This window comes from Nicotiana tabacum, chromosome 21, assembly GCF_000715075.1.
Source record: "Nicotiana tabacum cultivar K326 chromosome 21, ASM71507v2, whole genome shotgun sequence".
NCBI classification, from domain to species: Eukaryota; Viridiplantae; Streptophyta; class Magnoliopsida; order Solanales; family Solanaceae; genus Nicotiana; species Nicotiana tabacum.
The window spans coordinates 95189539-95209657 of record NC_134100.1 but is presented as its reverse complement, the minus strand read 5'-3'; the positions used below and the strand labels follow the sequence as shown (position 1 = coordinate 95209657).

The following is a 20119-nucleotide window of genomic DNA, read 5'->3' as shown; positions in this document are numbered from 1 at the left end:
CCACTGCCCGTCGAGAAAGCGGTATTTTGTCTCTTAAGTTTGATATACTCAACTGTCAGGAATAATGCAACTCTCATGTTTTGTTCAGAATTCACATATCACCTGTCTGTGCCGATAAATGGCGCTGATATTTATTTGGTGAAACTAAAGACTGGTCTGATAATATCTAGAGTGCTCTAACCATCATATTATTGTTTACCAAATGGAGGAAAAGGCCTAAATATGTGATTAAGAGTTCTAAAACTGGTTTTATCAAAAATAGACAACTAAACACAGACATGCTTGAACAGGAAATGAAACAACAACAACAACCCAGTATAATCTCACTAGTGGGGTGTGGGAGGGTAGTGTGTACGCAGTCCTTACCCCTACCCTGGGGTAGAGAGGCTGTTTTCAAAAGACCCTCGGCTCCCTCCCTCCAAGAATTCTCCACCTTGTTCTTGGGGTGACTCGAACTCACAACCTCTTGGTTGGAAGTGGATGGTGCTCGCCACTAAAGCAACTCAATCCGTCAAGAACCTTCAATTATGCATTATGAGGGAATTGATTCTTATCCCTCCCCTTCACATAACATCTTCCCCCTCATAACACCTACTAGAAATGGATACAGAACAAAGAATAATATTTTTGAGGAGCTCCTTTTTAGTGGAATAATGGACCGAGAACGGGTTAGGAGGGGCATTACTGGACTTATGCAAGAAAATAGTGCTTCACAGGGCGTAGCGTACACATAATTTTTAGTAAGCGACGTTGATACTTAAGGAAATAAATAAACTGTGGGACAAATAGCGAAAGAGATGAGAAGTTTAAAATTACGATAGCAAAGTAGCTTGTTTAAATTTTGCAAAATCGCAAAAATAGAAAAATCTTTTAAAATTATGATTCCAGATGATGTACAAATAGCACCGTTATAGGAGTATATGCTTAAATAACTTCCTTTATGCATTCAAACATTTTTTTAATCACTTATAGAACGTGGAAGTCAGGTTTAATTGATTAATTTTTATGATGAAATTGAGGGTTCATCTCTATTTTTTCAAAAGGACCATGCTAAAACATGTTTTCTGCTGAGGTCGATTCCCAGACATCAAGCAAGAAAAATGCAACCTGACCACTATGCCCAACGCTGCTTTATGCCATGAAAGTCATTTATATTTTATATTATAGTTTTGTTTTTTTGCATATATCTATATAGCAAAATTTTCCAACCAAACGGTGTCGGATGCATCCGCCCTTGCTCACATGCATGAATATAACAGTTGACAACTTTAGAGAGCCATACATCTACGCAGCATGGTCACAAGGGTGGTCAACTGACCATCCTCGAAAAATTACACTGCGTATATAAGTAAAATATTACGTTTTAGAAGTATATAACATATATTGAACACCCTTTGTCGGGAATTTTTTTTCACTTTCTTCAAATTTGAATACCATTGGGAAAATTCCTAGCTTTGCCACTACCTCTACGATCAAGAAAAAAGGAAAGTAGGAGGTTTATCCAATTCTTTTTTGGAAACTTTGTGCTATCTTGTGGATCCCATTTAAGGAAACCGTCTGAAGCTCACAACTGATCAAAAAGAAAACTTTGGGCCCCATTAATGAGGTTTTCCAACTATATAAACCTCCCCAAACCATTCATCAAAATTACCACCTCCAGCAAACCATTTCTCGAGCCTCAAGTTTACGTCTAGTTGAGAAGCTCAGTTCATCACAAGGTGAGGCATCGATGATTTATTTTCCTTCTGCAGTATAGACCCTTGTGGTCTGGCCCTTTTCCGGATCCCGTACATAGTGGGGGCTTAGTGCACCGGACTGCCCTTTAGTTCATTTCATTGTCTAAGATGGATAACCAATAAGATTTTTTATATGGCCTATTTTACTTCCCATATGAAAAATTGTTCTCATCATCTTTTTATGTTCAATTTCAGGTAGACATAAAATGAACAGTGGAGATTGGATGTGTGCTGCATGCCAACACATAAATTTCAAGAAAAGGGATGCATGCCAACGATGCAGCTGCCCTAAATATGCAACGTCGGCTGATGTTGCCATGTATGGACTAAACAAAACAGAAGTCTTAGCTGGAGATTGGTATTGCAGTGCTATGAACTGTGGTTCTCACAACTATGCAAGCAGAACAAACTGCTATAGATGTGGTGCCTTAAAAAGTGATTATTATGGTATCGGGGCAGGAATGATGGCATCAGCCGGCTATGGATATGGTGCAAGTGCTATTCCTGGTTGGAAGAGTGGTGATTGGATTTGCACCAGGTTAGTTTACATTTACTTCAATGACAACAACTACTTCTCAATTCCTACCAAGTCGGGGTCGGCTACATGAATCTTGTCGTTCCATTTAAGCTCATTCTGGTCCAATATTGCAACAACAACAACATCTGTGCCTTAATCCGAAGCAAGTTGGAGTCGGCTATAATGAATCTTCACTAATCATGTCGCTGAAATTAAACTCATTTCAAACAAATATTATAAAAATAGAATTTAAAAGTACTAGACGTTTTCACTATATTTGTTAATGGCATATAAATCTCCGATAAGACTAGGACTCCTAGAAAACATTGTATTATGAGGACTCATGACAAGATTGGCTAGTTTTATGCTAACTGTTAGCCTGCCGCGATTCTCCTCCTTTTACTACTGACATACTATCTTAGGGATTTAAACTGAAATAGCTGCCTTCTTGTTTGACAGATCAGGATGTGGTGAGCACAACTATGCAAGCAGAGCTGAATGTTATAAGTGCAAAACACCTAGGGATTTTGGTGAGCCTGATACTGCATAGTCGACATTTTACTTTCCAACACCATTTTTATTTACTAACATCTTGTTCATTTTTCTGTTTTTCAGGAGGTGATCTGAGAGAAAGTAACCTATATTGAGGGATGTGGCGACATGAAGTTATTACTGAAGATTTACCAGAACTCATAATCTTCAATGACCCTTCTTCTTTTCCTCTTAGTTTTTCTTTTCTTCCTTTTCTTTAACAGTTTTTAGTAGTTAATTGCTCAAAGAAGGGTTTCTATTTCTAACTGCATTGTAACTGTGCAAAGTGTTCAATGAATGAAATCGCTTCAGATTTTGCATTCTTTCTGTCTTTCAAGTTTCAACAACAGCATTTGTAGGGGTGGTCCAGTGAATAATGTTATGTAGCCTCACAATCACTATGGAAGACAATGTTAGAGTATGCTCGAGCCTTATAAATGGACAAAAACAATAAAAGATAGTAGGCATATAAAGAGACCAACCAACTCTAAATCCTAAATCCTAAATCCAGTGTTGTTGACTGTGGTTTATGTGGCTTATGTGAGTGTTCCCAACTTCCTTTAAACAACAAGAAATTGATCTCAGTTTCAAACTAGTTGAGATTGCGTATATGATCCTCGCAATCCATTTTGTCTCATTTGCATTTCACTCCATTTTGGGGAGAAAACAAAGGAGAAATCATCACTCTTTTGCCTTAAGAAGAAAATGAAAAGAAATTTCTTTGGATGTGTGAGAGTAAGGGGTGGTGGTGTTTCAACTTGTTTCCAATTCACCGTCCCAAAAATGAATGTTACTTAGGTGCACAAGATATACATTGACCATTATGGAAGCTGGTTCAGTACACTCGCGAAAATGTGGATGCATGTGTCTTTGAGAATCAATACTCTTTTGTCAAGCTGAAGCTTTTGCAATTGGCACTAAAGGTAGTTCTGCTATATTGTTAGTCTGTTACAATGTACATGACTAAACATTTGTAAATTTTGTAGGTTCTACTTTGCAAGTATATGTATAACTATGATTGAAACTATCAACGGTGTCATAAGCTTGTGCTTGTGGGACAAAGAGTATCACTTTTGCTACAAAATTCCCCCGGCCAAATTAAAATAGAGTACTGGTCATTGTTGTTAACAGTTTTGACTGGAAGATCAGCTTTATCCGCATTCATTTATTTAAACGTTCTAGATATCAGGGATTAAAACTTAGTTGACTAAATATTAGTTTAGTCGACTAGATTCTGCACAGTGAACACTTAAAGAGAAGTAAACCAAGCAAACTGAAAGATAACAGGACACAATAATTTTTATACTGGTTCAGTTCCGGTGAGGTGTACTTACATCCAGTTTTCCTTGGGTCATAAGGGACTTCTTAGATCTTTGATAATAGGTTATAATGATGATGGTTTTGGTTCGCTCACCATCAACAACATTCAATGATAATGGCTTTTGTAATGTTGACACAACTCTCTTTTTGTATTTTATCTCTTCCTATCTTTAATGACACTTGTAGACTCAAGAATACAGTATTTGTACTAAGAATTAGAAAGGTTTAGAATCAATTTGTGTAGTTGCGCATCCAATCCTTGATTATGCCAGTCTTCTTATAGACCAGATTTTAGAGTTGTTGTTGATTTGTTTTTGATATTTGATTCATGACTCGTGCCTTTAATTCCTTCAAGAAGGATGGGCTGGATTTAATAATCTAGGGAGTGCTCCAAGCCGAGATCTAGGGAGTGCTTCCATGTTCCATGCTTTGTCGAAGAAAGGAATAGTTGATGGGCTGGATTAATTTATCGAGGGAGTGCTTTCCATGCTCCATGCTTTATTGGGTAGAGGAACAACACTTTAAGTTGTCTCCCATTACATTGTATTTCCCTTCCACTTTGAATCTTCCTTCATATAGAATCTGCTATTTTTATTTACATGTGAGTTACATGTAAGGCAATAGTTCAAGATACATAGCCATTGAGTGGATCTTCATTCCTTTTTGGCAATGCTTGCTTCACCTGAATCTGCATACACTAATATAACGTTAGTCAAGACTTCTTTATGGATATTTGATCATTATTAAAATTCTACATTTAATAATCTCCCCCTTTTTGATGATGACAATAAGCTAAAAAGAGTTTGACTAATTTATGGATACTTCCCTGTTCTTTTCAAGTGTACTCCCCCGACTTTAAGCTGATTTTTGATTTGATTTGAATCTGCATCTGCACTTTTCTTTTCAAGTGTGCTCCCCCTGTCTTTAAACTGGTTGTTGATTTGAATCTGCACTTAAGAAACTTGTAGTTCACCTGTAATACACCTGTAACTCTTTTTCTTTCTTTCTCCCCCTTTGACATCAATAAAAAAAATAGGAAAAACTACTTGCAGTAATAGTACTAGCTAAGCAGGCATAAAATTTATACAGCTAAGCAGGCATAAAATTTGTACAGCTAAGCATTTATAATGAGTATTAGTTAACTAATGCTCACCCCAGACACAGCCAAAAGAAAATAGTCTTAAACTATCACACAAAGCAAAAAGGATTGTCTTAAGCATTCCTAAACATTCAATGCCTCCCAAGGAAATATTTCAGGGTGCTGATCACTTTAGTGCAGAAGCTTTCATAAGAGGTATCAATGTCTTTGGTGACTTTGGTTAGCTTCTCAGAAACATCCTGCATGACCCTGATTTCTTGCCTCCTTGTGACTTGAAGAGTGATCCTAAGTTTGGCCACATTTGCCGCGATTTCCTTGGTTACTTCTTTGATCTTGTCCACCTGCTCTTGTATAGAGGTTAGTAAATTCTTGATATCTGCAATGTTGTGCTGCATCAGCGTCAGTTGGTCTGAAGAAGAGGATTTGTTGGCTTCAGATTTTAGTCCTCCACTGCTTTGAGTAGGGATGACTTCTGATACTTTGTCCTTTTTAAGCCAGGTTCCCTCAATTAAAGTATACGCCACCATGGCAAAGGCAGTCTTGTCATAGGTGCTGGAGATAATCTTTGGAACATAGAGAGATAGGTCCACTTTCATGACTTTCAGGATGTGAGAAGCTAGTAGACCATAAGGCAGGTTGCTCGCAGAAGAGGAAACGTCCCTGATACTTTCAAGCATGTATTGACGTACCCAGGCAAACCAGTTTATAGCTTTACCATTTATCAAACAATAGAGAACAAATACATCTCTGAGAGACAAAGTACTGAGTGAACCAGTACAGGGTAGCAAAGTGGTTGCGATAATGTGGGCTAGAACACGATGTTCAAACTTCAAGTTCTTAGGACCTATATCAGGGGGTTTTCAGACAGAACACTTTTGGCCTCATCAAAAGATACTTCAAAATTATCTGGCTAGGAATATTGCACAAAGAAGTTGTATCTAACAAACTTTGTGGCAAAGATTTTTTTCAAACTAATAAGAATCAAGGATAATACGAGTTCCTAAGACCATGGTTTCTAGATCTTCTTTATCATTCACAAAAAGGTTTGCATAAAACATGCACACATGCTCTTCATAGATAGTATCACCAACAGTAGCAAATAGGGAGGCAAGTTTCTGAGTTTCAAAAATAGACAGAACATCACAGTGAGAGTTTTGCATAGACTTTAATCTTACAGTACAACCAAATGAAATTGACTTTCCTTTGAAGGCGACAAATCTAGCCTTCTCTTCAGGTCCATAGAAAATCATCTTGTCTTTAGGACCAAACTCAATATTTTTAGTTTTTCCCTTTTTCGTAGAGAATTGTTTGGGGATAGATTCTATTGGTCGTTTTCCTTCCCACTTTTGAGATATGAGGATTTCTTCTTGAGAGCCACTTGATTCTTCTTCTGTGAGTAAGTTGTCTGTGCTTTCGGAGGATTCGATATCAACAGGATCATCTTTGGTTTTCTTGAATCAGTGGCTTCTTTTGGGTAAGGAAGAGGAGGGAGAGGGTTTTGCTTTGGCCATGAGTAAGAGAAAAATAGAGAGAGAGATTTGGTTCCTTTGAGAGAATGGGAGATACACTCGAGAGAGTAAGAGTTAAAAAGGGAAATAAAGGATGCCTCGATTTCTGGAGAGACGTATGAAAGACAATTGAAAAGTTGCCTTCTGCAAAACTACACCGTCAGTTCATCATGAATAGAAGTGAAGACTAATTAAGTACTAAGAGATTTTTTGGCACAAACAATAACATACATGGAATTAAATAAAAGTAATTATGGGATACATTAACCATGGTTATGAGGGAATAGTGCAAATGCCAGTTTTGTTCAGAAGATAATGAAATCTTTCTTCAAGTAAAGGTTTTGTAAAAATATCCGCCAACTGATTTTCAGTATTAACAAATTCTAACACAATATCTCCTTTAGCAATATGATCACGTATAAAATGATGCTTGATCTCAATATGCTTAGCCCTAGAATGATGCACAGAGCTTTTTGATAAACAAATTGCATTAGTATTGTCACACATAATCGGAACAGAATTAAGATGTAAATCAAAATCTAAACAGTTGATGCATGATCCATAGCATTTGTGTGCAGCAGTTGCCTACTGCCAAATATTCAGCTTCTGTGGTGGATAAGGCCACACAGCTTTGTTTCTTGCTGTGCCAGGATACAAGAGATTTTTCAAGTTGTTGACACGTTCCACTTGCGCTTTTTCTATCAAATTTATCTCCTGCAAAATCTGCATCTGAAAAACCTTTGAGATTGAAATTTTTCAGACTTTCATACCATAATCCATAGTCGACTATTCCTATCAAATATCTGATAATATGTGTAACAGCAGTCAAATGAGTCTCTTTAGGAGCTGACTAATATCTAGCACATTTGCAAACACTAAACATAATATATGGTTGACTAGCGGTAAGATAGAGTAATGAGCCAATCATACCTCGATACATTATTTCATTAATACTCTTACCATTTTTGTCTTCATCCAAAGTAGTCAATGGACTCATAGGTGTTCCTATTGCTTTTGCATTGGATATACCAAACTTTTTGATGAGTTCTTTCGTATATTTTATTTGACTAATGAAGATTCCTTTCTGTATTTGCTTGATTTGAAGTCCAAGAAAGAAAGTTAATTCTCCCATCATACTTATTTCAAATTCTCCTTTCATGATATTTGAGAAATTCTTGCACAAAACAGTATTAGTACTGCCAAAAATAATATCATCTATATAAATCTGTACAATTAAGTTACCTAGAGATGATCGTTTGATAAAAAGAGTAGTATCAATATTACCTCTATCGAATCCATGTTTAATTAGGAATGAGCTTAATGTTTCATACCAGGCTCTAGGAGCTTGCTTAAGGCCATATAAAGCTTTGGATAATTTGTAGACATGATTAGGAAAAGTTTCATTTACAAATCCTGGAGGTTGCTTAACGAAAACTTTCTCATAAATAAATCCATTCAAGAATGCACTTTTCACATCCATCTGAAATAGTTTGAAACACTTATGAGCAATATAAGCTAATAGAATGTGAATGGATTCTAACCTGGCAACATGGGAGAAAGTCTCCTCATAATCACTCTCTTCTTGTTGTGAATAACCTTGAGCAACTAGTCTGGTTTTATTTCGCATGACTTGTCCGGATTCGTTCAACTTATTTATGAATACCCATTTTGTTCCAAAAATCATTTGGTGGGTTAGGAATGAGTTTCCATACTTTGTTATTCTCAAATTGATCAAGCTTTTCCTTCATTGCAATTATCCAGCTTTTGTCACCAAGTGCTTCGTCCACCCTTTTTCTGTTCAAGTTGGGAGATGAGAGCGATAATTGATGTCTGCTTTAGAGATCTTCTTGTCTTCATCCCTTCCTGAGGGTCTCCAATGATATACTTATGAGGATATTCAGGTTCACTTTTTCATTCATTTGGGATGACTAATTCTGACTTTTTTTCAGTTGAGTTAGTTGGACCGATCAAAGTGCACTCCTGGTTTTCTGTAAGATGCATAGTCGACTGATCTTGCTAATCAATAACTTCATCAGAGGCAATTCCACTTGTATCGATAGACTTTGGCACTATGGAAATTTTTTCATTTTCAGGAAGATGATCATTCTTCAAATGAGGGTTAGTATCCACAAAAATAACATGTATAGATTCTTTAATAGATAAAGTACGCTTATTAAAAACTCTATATGCTTTACTAGAGGGAGAGTATCCGATAAAAATACCTTCATCGCTTTTGGGATCGAACTTAGCAAGATTATCTTTTTCATTGTTGTGAATAAAACACTTACAACCGAAGGGATAAAAATAACTGATGTTGGGTCTTTTTCCTCTCCATAGTTCATATGGAGTCTTCTTGAGTATTGGTCGAATAAGGCATCTGTTGATGATATGACATATTGTACTTACGGCTTCTGCCCAAAAGTAGTGTGAGAGAGAATTTTTCACAATCATGGTTCTTGCCATATCTTATAGAGTTCTGTTTTTACGTTCTACCACTCTATTTTATTGTGGCAATCTTGGAAAAGAGAAATTGTGAGAGATCCCTTGATCATTGCAGATGTTCTCAAAAGCTTTGCTTTTGAATTCTCCTCCATGATCACTTCTTATGGAGGAAATGTAGTAACATTTTTCACGCTATACTTTCTTGCAAAAGACTTCAAAGTTTCGTAGAGCTTCATCTTTGTGACTTAGAAAAATAACCCAGGTGAATCTAGAAAAATCATCTACTATAATAAAAGCATATTTTTTACCACCTATGCTAGCAGTTCTAGTAGGTCCAAAAAGATCCATATGCAATAGTTGAAGAGGTTTTGTAGTGGAAACAACCTTTTTGGCTTTAAATGAGGATCTGGTTTATTTTCCTAGTTGACATGCATCACAAATTAGATCTTTCAAAAAATCTAGTTTTGAAAGACCGATAACAAGATCGTTTTTAGAAAGATTATGAATAGTATGCATGCTGGCATAACCAAGATTTCTATGCCATACCCACGGGTCATCAAGAATGGAAGCTAGACAAATTTGATTACCAACGCTTTCCAAGTTGCTGATAGTATAAACATTTTTGTCCCTATTTCGAGAGAGAATAACTTTACCTGATTCATCTTCAATAAACCAACCATATTTTTTAAAACGAACCTCGTAGTCATTGTCACATAGTTGACTAATGCTGAGAAGATTGTACCCAAGTTTATCAACCAGATATACTTTATCTACATCACATGTTGAGCTGAGAGGAACTTTTCCAACGCCAATTACATTTCCTTTTGATTTATCTCCAAATGTAACTGTTCCTCCATCTAGTCTGGTGATAATTTTGAATAATTGTTTGTCACCAATCATATGCTAGACCACGCGCTGTCAAGATACCATTTTTCTTTTCGATTCTTCTTGCGGTGTTCCTGCAAAATAAAATTACTTGTTTTTAGGTATCCAATCCTGCTTGGGTCCTGAATGGTTAGACTTCTGAGTGTTATCTTGACTAACAGATTTAGGTCGCCAGACCTATCTCCTGTCTTTGATCCTATAACGGTAAGAAGTATGACCAGGTTTTCCACAATAAAAACACAATGGATTTTTTTGATTTTTAGAGTCCCTTTTCTACTCTGATTCTGTTCCTCCATTGGTTAGTATTGTGACCATTTTTACCACAATAAGAGCATCCCTGAGAGTTTCTAGTTCTAATCAAAGATGTATGAGGAACAGTCTGATTTGATTTGATAGAACTATGACTTGTGGATTTTAGTAATCCATTCAGTTGAAGTTTAAGTTCATTAACTTCATCTTGAAGCATTTCACGCTCAATTTCACACACTTCCAGCTTCAAGGCCCAATCTTTCTTTTCTCTTTGGATTTTTCTAAGTTCATTTAAAACTCTTTCAATATCTGCAAGAGCAATATCAACAAATTCTTGAAGTTTATAACAGTTGGGACATGTAGGAAGACGTACCTCACTGGTTCCCTCGTCTACCATTAGACAAAGTTCGCCGGTATCTTCTTCCTCATCTGCTCCTTTGTCTTCCATGAGCCCAAGCTCACCTGAGTCTTTATTGCTATCTTCTTTTATGAGCATGAAACACATATTTGCAATTTCTTCATGGTCAGATTCTTCTTCATCGCTCCATGCTCCAAAGGACTTCTTCTTTTGAAAGTTCCTGCTTGGCTTTTTGTTCCGTTCGGGGCAATCATCTTGAATGTGTCCCACATTCATAGCATCTTACATCATTTTTATTATTTTCATTATTCATCCTTCCTTTTCTGAAGTTTGATCTACCTCTCCTGCTATATCTGATTTTCCTCATCATGCTTGTGACAACTTGGGAGAGTATGGCTATATTTTCATCTTGTTCTCCTCCTTCCTCTTCTTCTTCATTTTCTGGTTCAGCAACAGTTGCTTTAAAGGCAACCGTTTTCTTCTTTTCTTGATGAATTTGCATGTCCAAGTGAGTTTTCTCAAAGGTAATTAGATCACCTCTAAGTTCATCATAGGACATTTTGTCAAGGTCCTGACATTCTAGAGCAATAACTTTGGGCTGCCAAATTGTGAGTAGACTTCTAAGAATTCTTCTGATATGTTCTCCGCTTTTGATTGGTCTACCAAGAGATTTTAGATCTCCAAGGATTTTGCTGAACCTGGAAAACATTTCCTCCACTAATTCTCCATTTTTCATTTGAAATAGTTCATAGTCACGAACTAGAAGATTGATCCTTGTTTCTTTTACCTTGTTGGTCCCTTCATATGTCACTTCCAATTTATCCCACATATCCTTAGCAGTTTCACAGCTCGAAATCTTTTCATACTCTTCTCCACTGATAGCATTATACATAAGATTTTTTGCTTTGGCATTCACAGTTATGACAGCAACATGTTCATCAGTGTAATCATCTAAGTCAAGTGGGTCAGTTGATACTATGACTTGACCATTCTCATCTTTCTTTGATGGAGTTGGAAGATTTTCCTTTTTGATCACATGCCAAACTTTGATGTCATATGACATAGTGTATGTTTTCATCTGAACTTTCTAGTGAAAAAAGTGTTGCCCGTTGAAATATGGAGGTCGTACCTGAGAGGTCCCCTCTTGAAATAATGCACTAACGACTGTGTTTGATCCCATGATCTTTTTCTCACTAGCTGTTAAGCAAAGTTTGTGAGCCTTGCTCTGATACCAATTGAAAGTACAAGGGGAGGGGGGGTGAATTGTGGTCAATTAAAACTTAGTTAACTAAATATGAGTTTAGTCGACTAGATTCTGCACAGTGAACAGTTAAAGAGAAGTAAACCAAGCAAACTGAAAGATAATAGGACACAATAATTTTTATACCGGTGAGGTACTTACATCTAGTTTCCCTTGGGTCACAAGGGACTTCTTAGATCTTTGATAATAGGTTACAATGATGATGGTTTTGGTTCGCTCACCATCAACAACATTCAGTGATAATGCCTTTTGTAATGTTGACACAACTTTCTTTTTGTGTTCTATCTCTTCCTATCTTTTATGACACTTGTAGACTCAAGAATACAATGTTTGTACTAAGAACTAGAAAGGTTTAGAATCAGTTTATGTAGTTGCGCATCCAATCCTTGAGTATGCCACTCTTCTTATAGACCAGATTTTAGAGCTGTTGTTGATTTGTTTTTGATATTTGATTCATGACTCATGCCTTTAATTCCTTCAAGAAGGATGGGCTGGATTTAATAATCTAGTGTTCCAAGCCGAGATCTAGAGAGTGCTTCCATGCTCCATGCTTTGTCGAAGAAAGGAGTAGATGGGCTGGATTAGTTTATCCAGGGAGTGCTTTCCATGCTCCATGCTTTATTGGGTAGAGGAACAATACTTCAAGTTGTCTCCCATTATATTATGTTTCCCTTCCACTTTGAATCTTCCTTCATACATGATCTGCTATTTGTATTTGCAGGTGAGTTATATATAAGGCAATGGTTCAAAATACATAGCCATTGAGCAGATCTTCATTCCTTTTTGGCAATGCTTGCTTCACCTGAATCTGCATACACTAATATAACATTAGTCAAGACTTCTTTATGGATATTTGATCATTATTAAAATTCTACACTTAACCGTCATTAGTTTATCATTCATCAGATGAAGTCATAAATTCCTAATATATAGAGGAAAGAAAATCCCTTGCAAAGGGAGCACTGTTGCAGGCTAAAAACCTTGACTTAAACTGGTGTTTCCGTTGATGTTTTGATGTAGAAACTATAAGCTGAGCACACAAATGATAGAAAGGCATGTAGGAGAGATATCTGGTTTGAGTTTGAGATAAATGAGGCAACTGCAGTAACTAGTAGCTGAGATAAGAATTTACATATATAAAGAACCAAACCTGCTGACTCTAAATCCTAAATTCAGTGTTGTTTACTGTGGCTTAGGTGAGTCTTCCCAACTTCAAACTAGTTGATACTTTTGCATCCGTGGCTACTCGTTGCTGCATTGCTTGACAATCGATAATTGGCTTACTTTTCTAAGATGCTTCTTACATCAAGCAACCCAATCATTAAACATAATGACCATAAATATCTAAATAACTTGTCCCTATACGGTTATCTGTGGGCACTACAAATGCTAGCTAAACTGATTTTTCTGGCTTTCTACGATTCTTGTTTTACCACTACAAGTGATCTTGTTTAGAACCCTTTATTCTGATGAGATATAAGAGAGCATCAACTCACTTGTCAAACCAAGATCTTGCTAAAAGTAGTGGAGAACCCCAGCTAAAACAGTTTTAAGCATTATTTTGGCTATAATGAACACATCCAGAGAGGGACAGCGCATCTGCAATCATTCTTCTTTCTCTTATGGTCACTATCATCAATATTGTTATTAAAGGATGAGTTGTTTCCTTTTTGAAATAACTCGCTTGTATAGATAAGAAAAATATATCTTAATTAAGCACTATTAGGGAAAAAAGCACAAGCTAAAACTTACCTTCTGACAGCACAATAGGAATATGCAAAATTCAAAAGCAACGGCTATTTTTATCATTACCATTATGATGTAGATTCTGGCAAGTATTATTGAGGAATATTGGCCCCCTTTATAGAATGGTCACGCATATAGAATAAAGGATGAAACTTTGTCTGAGGTTCATCTTGTCTGGTTAAAAATGGTGATTAGGATTCCTCCTTATCAAATCCTATGTCAACACTCGAGCTTCTGCGCTTAGGTGGAATCAGCTACAGTTTCCATGTCAGCATTCACGGTCCCAATAACTGGTCAAGCGACTTCAACTCATTGTCAATCTCGGATTACTCTTGATTTGCTTCACTATGAAAACCATGTTATGTGTTTGTATGAGAGGCCTGGATTTTTTTCTGTGACTCATCAATGACCATAGATTGTGTAATATTCACTCATTTCTTGCCACTTATAACTGTGCGGAGAGTTTGTCAATTCTTGGATCTTTGCTTGAAAACTCTTACCAATGCATAATAAACTATCCCTTTAGTAAGGGAGTTCAGATATTAGCATTCTCCTTTTATGGCTTTTGAACCAAGGAAAAGTTATAGTATAACCTTACAATCCTTTTCCTTTTATGAAAAGAGAGAGATCACTAAACTGATTATTGTCAAAGATGGTTAACCTTATAACTTATCATAAAAACAATTACAGGGCTTCAAAGTCATAAAGTTCAAATCTTGTGCCATGCATCACATTCAGAATCTTCAGAGAATTGATGAAAAACAAAGGTAAACGTCGTGTGATTGTATACCTTAATACATTGTCTCAGGTACCAGTCAAGAAAGAGGTATTTCTCTTAAAATTGATATATTAAATACTGTCAGGAATAACGCAACTCTCATGTTTTGTTCCGAATTAATGTATCACCTGTCTGTACCGATAAAAGCTGTTAACATTCTTAGCAATCTATTTGGTGAAACTAAGGACTGGTCTGATAATATCTAGAGTGCTCTGATTTCTAACACATGCATGACTAAACAGGAGATGAAAAGAAGTCCACTTTTGAATTATTAAGAAGAATATTACACAATAAGAATAATAGGACTTGAATTTGCATTATGAGGGAATTGATTCCTTGGTGGTAAACTTTGTCACAGTTTTTGCCCCTTTAGAACCTGAACCATTTTCCACCTGAACGACGTTAGCCTTCGTGTCAGGCAGTTGCTTGCATTGGCAATGTGGATTACACACACTAATCTAATGTGTAAGCGTGAGAATCCAAATCATCTCAAGGGTCCATCTATCTTAGCAAGATCACGCGGTAAAATAACCCCACCTTTCACATAACATCTTCCCCTCATAACACCTACTAGAAATGGATACAGAACAAAGAATAATATTTTGAGGAGCTCCTTTTTAGTAGAATAATGGACAGTCGAACAGGTAAGGAGGGGCATTATTGGACTTCTGCAAGAAAATATGCTTCACATGCATGAATATGACAGTCGACAACTTTAGAGAGCCATACCTCTACAGTCAATAAGGAAGGAAAGTAGTTGGTTTATCCAACTCTTTTTTGGAAAATTTGCGCTATCTTGTGGAATCTCATTTAAGGAAACTGTTTGAAGTCACAAAACAGATCAAAAAGTAAACTTTGGGCCCCAAACAATGAGGTCTTCCAACTATATATACCTCCCCAAACCATTCATCAAAATTACCACTTACAGCAAACCATTTCTTGAGCTTCAAGTTTACGTCTAGTTGAGAAGTTCAAGTCTTCAAATTATCAAGGTGAGGCATCGATGATTTAGTTTCCTTTTGTGGTTCATTTCATTATTCTTCCAGCTTCTACACAAAAAAGGAAGAAAAATACAATAACTTTAGTCTTGAGTCCAAGTTTTTCAAACAAACTAGGCCCTTAAATACAAGATTAATGTGCTGCGAAATTTTTTCCTAGAATGAAATAACTGTTCATGTGTAAGCAATGCAGTTCTAGCATATAGAACTGAGACCTTGTTGACTATAACCATGTATAGAATGAGGCCTCAAAGATGGATAACCAATAAGATTTAATGGCCTATTTTACTTCCCATATGAAAATTTGTTCTCATCATATTTTCAAGTTCAATTTCAGGTAGACATAAAATGAGCAGTGGAGATTGGATGTGTGCTGCATGCCAACACATAAATTTCAAGAAACGGGATGCATGCCAACGATGCAGCTGTCCTAAATATGCAACGCCGGCTGATGTTGCCATGTATGGACTAAACAAAGCAGAAGTCTTAGCTGGAGACTGGTATTGCAGTGCGATGAACTGTGGTTCTCACAACTATGCGAGTCGAACAAACTGCTATAGATGTGGTGCCTTAAGAAGTGATTATTACGCTGTTGGGGCAGGAGTGATGGCATCAGCAGGTTATGGATATGATGCAAGTGCTATTCCTGGTTGGAAGAGTGGTGATTGGATTTGCAGCAGGTCAGTTCATATTTACACATTTCATTTCCCATGCAGTTCACTTACTCTATAACAATAACTACGCCTCAATCCCGAGCAAGATAGGCTTAACTGTATGAATCCTAAAGGTTAATGTCTCTCCTTTTAATCTCATCTCTGTCCAATACTGCAACAACACCATCACTACTGTCCAATATCGCTCTAGTTAAACTCATCTCAAACCAACAATATACAAAATAAAATTAAAAAATACTAGAAGTTTACTATATTTTCTACTGGCATATAAATCTCTGATAAGACTAGGACTCCTAGAAAACATTGTATTATGAGGAATCATCACAAGATTGACTAGTTTTACGCTAACTGTTAGCCTGCCGCAATTCTCCTCCTTTTACTACTGATATGTGCAGGTGACATACTATAGTTGGGATTTTAACTAACATAACTTCCTTGATCGACAGAATTGGATGTGGTATGCACAACTATGCAAGCAGAGAAGAATGTTATAAATGCAAGACACCTAGGGATTTTTGTGAGACATCTTCCATGCGATTCTGATACTTCCTATCAATATTTTACTTTCCAACACCATTGTTTATTTACTAACATCTGTTAATTTCTCTGTTTTTTAGGAGGTGATCTGAGAGAAAGTGGATTATATTGAGGGATGCGGCGACATTAAGTTATTACTGAAGATTTACCAGAAATCATAACCTTCAATGACCTTTCTTCTTTTCCTTTTAGTTTTTCTTTTCTTGTTTAGTAGTTTCCTTGTAGTTGCTCAAAGAAGGGTTTGTAAGTCTAACTGCATTGTAACTTTACAAAGTGTTCAATGAATGAAATCCCTTCAGATTTCGCATTCTTTCTGTCTTTCAAGTTTCAACAACTGCATTTGTAGGGGTGGTCCAATAAAATAATTTTATGTATCCAATGGAAGGAATTGCTAGCGTAGGCTCGGGCCTTATATGTGTAAGAAAAGAATAAAAGAAAGTATATATATAAAGAACCAGACCTACTGACTCTAAATCCTAAATACAGTGCTGTGGACTGTGGCTAGTGGCTTAGGTGAGTCTTCCCAACTTACTTTAAACAACACTTGTCACACCTCCTTTTTCTCGATAGGGATAGGGGATAGGGGATAAGGGAGTTTTTTTCAATTTAAGTGACATTATTCGAATTGAGATTATTTTTATTTTTTTCAAAGTCGTCACTTGGAATATTTAGGGTGTTCCAAGTCACCGGTTTATTTTAAATCCCAAATCGAGAAAATTTGACTCGGTTTATGTTCCGCAAACACAGAAGACCAGGTAAGGAATTTTGTTAATCCGAGAAAAGGTGCCAGACACTCGCGAATTTCATGATTTTAGCACGGTCGCTTTAATCATACCTGGTTTAATTAGATTGTTTTATCACGTATTTTAAAACCTAAGTGCATTTTACCTTTTACCGCTTTTAATTATGGCGTTTATGGATTTAATCTTTGAAACAGACTACATGTGTGTAAGTCTGCTTCGTTTGGGGCACTAAAATCATGTCACGCGAACGTGTACACAATTAATTGTGCTTTATTAATTTAAGATTGTTTGGTCGAAGTTGCGCGAACGCATACCTCGATTTAATTTTGGATATCGGGATCACGTCACGCGGACATGTACGCATTCACGATAGTAGTTTAAAATCCGTGCCTAAAGCATTTCTACGAGTGTTTAATTAAGTCATTTTATTTACTAAGATTGTTTGACCATGATCACACGAACATGTACCTTGGTTTGTTTTTGGCATCACAACTATGTCACGCGTGCGTGTACATGATTGTAATAATTAAGTTGATTATAAATACCTTGAGTTATGCTTATGTCTCTAAACTAAATATTCTATGTCATATGGCTAAGTGTAAAGGTTTAATACTAGGTGATATGTTTGTTTGTATTAGATGGGGGCAGCCTATGTATTATCTGTCAAACAGGCCCAGATTTAAAGTTTGAGGCCCGATGAGGATTGAGTCCAAATGAACTTTAGCCCAAGACATATATTTTCGTTATTGGGCTTAGCTAATGGATTCAGTTCAAAAGGATTTGGGCTTGTTTGAGTCTAATTGACTGCCCAATGCATATTTTAAGGCAGCTAAATGAATTCAATCCAAACGATTTGGGCCTAGTGATCATGGAGTCCAAATGACTCTGGCCCAATACCATGTTGTTAAGCAATCAATCAATTAAACACATTTAATTCAGAAAGATCTAGGGCTAATGATGAGTCCAAATGACTGTGACTTAATGTTCAATTTTATAGACAACTAAATGAAATTAACTAAAGGCATTTGGGCTTGGTGATAATGAGCCCATGTGACTTTGGCACAACTCAATGTTATTAAGCATTCAGTCAATTAAACACATTTAATTCAGAAAGATCTGGGCCTGATGATGAGTCCAAATGACTCTGGCCCAATGTTCATTTTTATGGACAACTAAATAAAATTAACTAAAGATATTTGGGCCTGGTGATAATGAGTCCATATGTCTCGGGCCCAACTCAATATTTGTGTGAATGAGTTTGAAATTAAAATTTATAACAACAATTATCAGATTTTACTTATATTTTGTTTATCTTTTAAAACAGAAAACTAAAAAGGGTCTGGGGACACGAACCAAAATTAAAATTGGATAATTTCCTATTAATTGCTTAAATCTCCTATTTCTTATATTAACTTATGTTAAAGTGATAAGTTTTAAAACTCATTTGCATTTGAAAATCTTAAAGTGTAAAGGCCTTTAATCAACTCATTTTTATTAGCCAAAGACCCAGAATACAATCTTATGGACCCAATTGATTTGGGCCTGAATTCGTACCTTGATTACTGTTAGGTTGCTTGTAAAATCCAGCTTTTTATGATTTTAAACTAATAGCATTGGAATTAGTATATTTTAATTGTTTAATAACATAGTAAAGCTACTAACTAACGCATTGCATGAGAGGATATAATATAAAACAAAATTAAATTATTACATCTCACTAACATGGACAGTGATAACAAATCTGTCTACTACTAATCTAACAAATTTTCTAGAAAAAAGAAAGATTTTCTCTTTTTAACTATTCGAACGTACCAATCTTATGACTATATGAAGCTTTAAACAGATTTTATAATTTTTTCAGAACCCTTTAAAATGAAGCTAATATAACTTAAATTGCCTAAAACAGTGTAAATAATTAACTCTACATGCTTTCATACACAACTCTCAACCAAACAACTTCAAACAATATGATTCATGCAGTGCTCAGATGAAGTAGAAATTCTTGATAACCAGCAAAAATAAAACTTTACATTGTTAAAAGAAAATACCTTGATAGCAGCAAGCAAACTACAGATAAGAAAATAAGTATCTGAAAGCTTGAAGTAAAACAGCAGCAATAAAACCCAATAGAATAAGAAGACGACCAGATTTTTAAAAATAGGAAAGGAATGTATATTTTTGATTCTCAAAGATCAAGGTTGATTTTCAAAAGTTTTTCTTTTGAAAGAGAGCAAAATCTTAAGGCAGTCTATATGTGTCCATAATGTGTCTTCATATCCTTTTCTAATGAAGAAAGAGGAGTGTATTATATAGAGTGAGAGAGTGAAAAGGGATGAGAATTAGGTACAAAAGAATCTGCTAGAATTCCTTATAAATTAGGAAAATGACATCTTTCTTAACAGAAATGGACAGTTGTCCAATTTTTAGTACCTTTCTTATCTCAGAAAAGGGACAAGTGTCTAATTTTTGGATATTTTTGAATCTTATCCCTATTTTCCTACTCAACATTGGGACAGTTGTCCCTATTCTAGAAGTTTCTAATATTTTCTAAATAATTTTCAGAATTAGGATTCCAAAACTGACCCTTAAGGGTCTTGGAATTACCTCAGAACCAGATTGGTTCTGGGCCTGAGTCGGGTGACTCTCGGCCGAAGGACTTTAGGATCTTAAACTTTAACAAAGTTATGGGCCTGTCTAAATAGACAGGCCCAATTTATGAGCCAAATAGAACAAGTCA

General features: G+C 36.0%; 1 protein-coding gene and 1 long non-coding RNA gene across 2 annotated transcripts; one reads left to right on the top strand and one right to left on the bottom strand.

The window, feature by feature from the left end:
• The first annotated feature begins 1660 nt into the window (after positions 1-1660).
• LOC107791717 (uncharacterized) lies at positions 1661-3104 on the top strand. Its single transcript, XM_016613837.2, has 4 exons — positions 1661-1718; positions 1932-2274; positions 2713-2783; positions 2869-3104. Exons 2-4 carry the CDS (start codon positions 1943-1945, stop codon positions 2898-2900), a joined length of 435 nt encoding a protein of 144 aa, XP_016469323.1. The 5' UTR covers positions 1661-1718; positions 1932-1942; the 3' UTR covers positions 2901-3104.
• Positions 3105-13688: 10584 nt separating this feature from the next.
• On the bottom strand, positions 13689-19652 carry LOC107791723 (uncharacterized). The gene is made up of 2 exons (XR_001649321.2): positions 19431-19652; positions 13689-15479 (listed from the first exon to the last, which is right to left on the bottom strand). It is a non-coding gene; the product is annotated as an uncharacterized LOC107791723 (long non-coding RNA).
• Between the last annotated feature and the right edge of the window lie 467 nt (positions 19653-20119).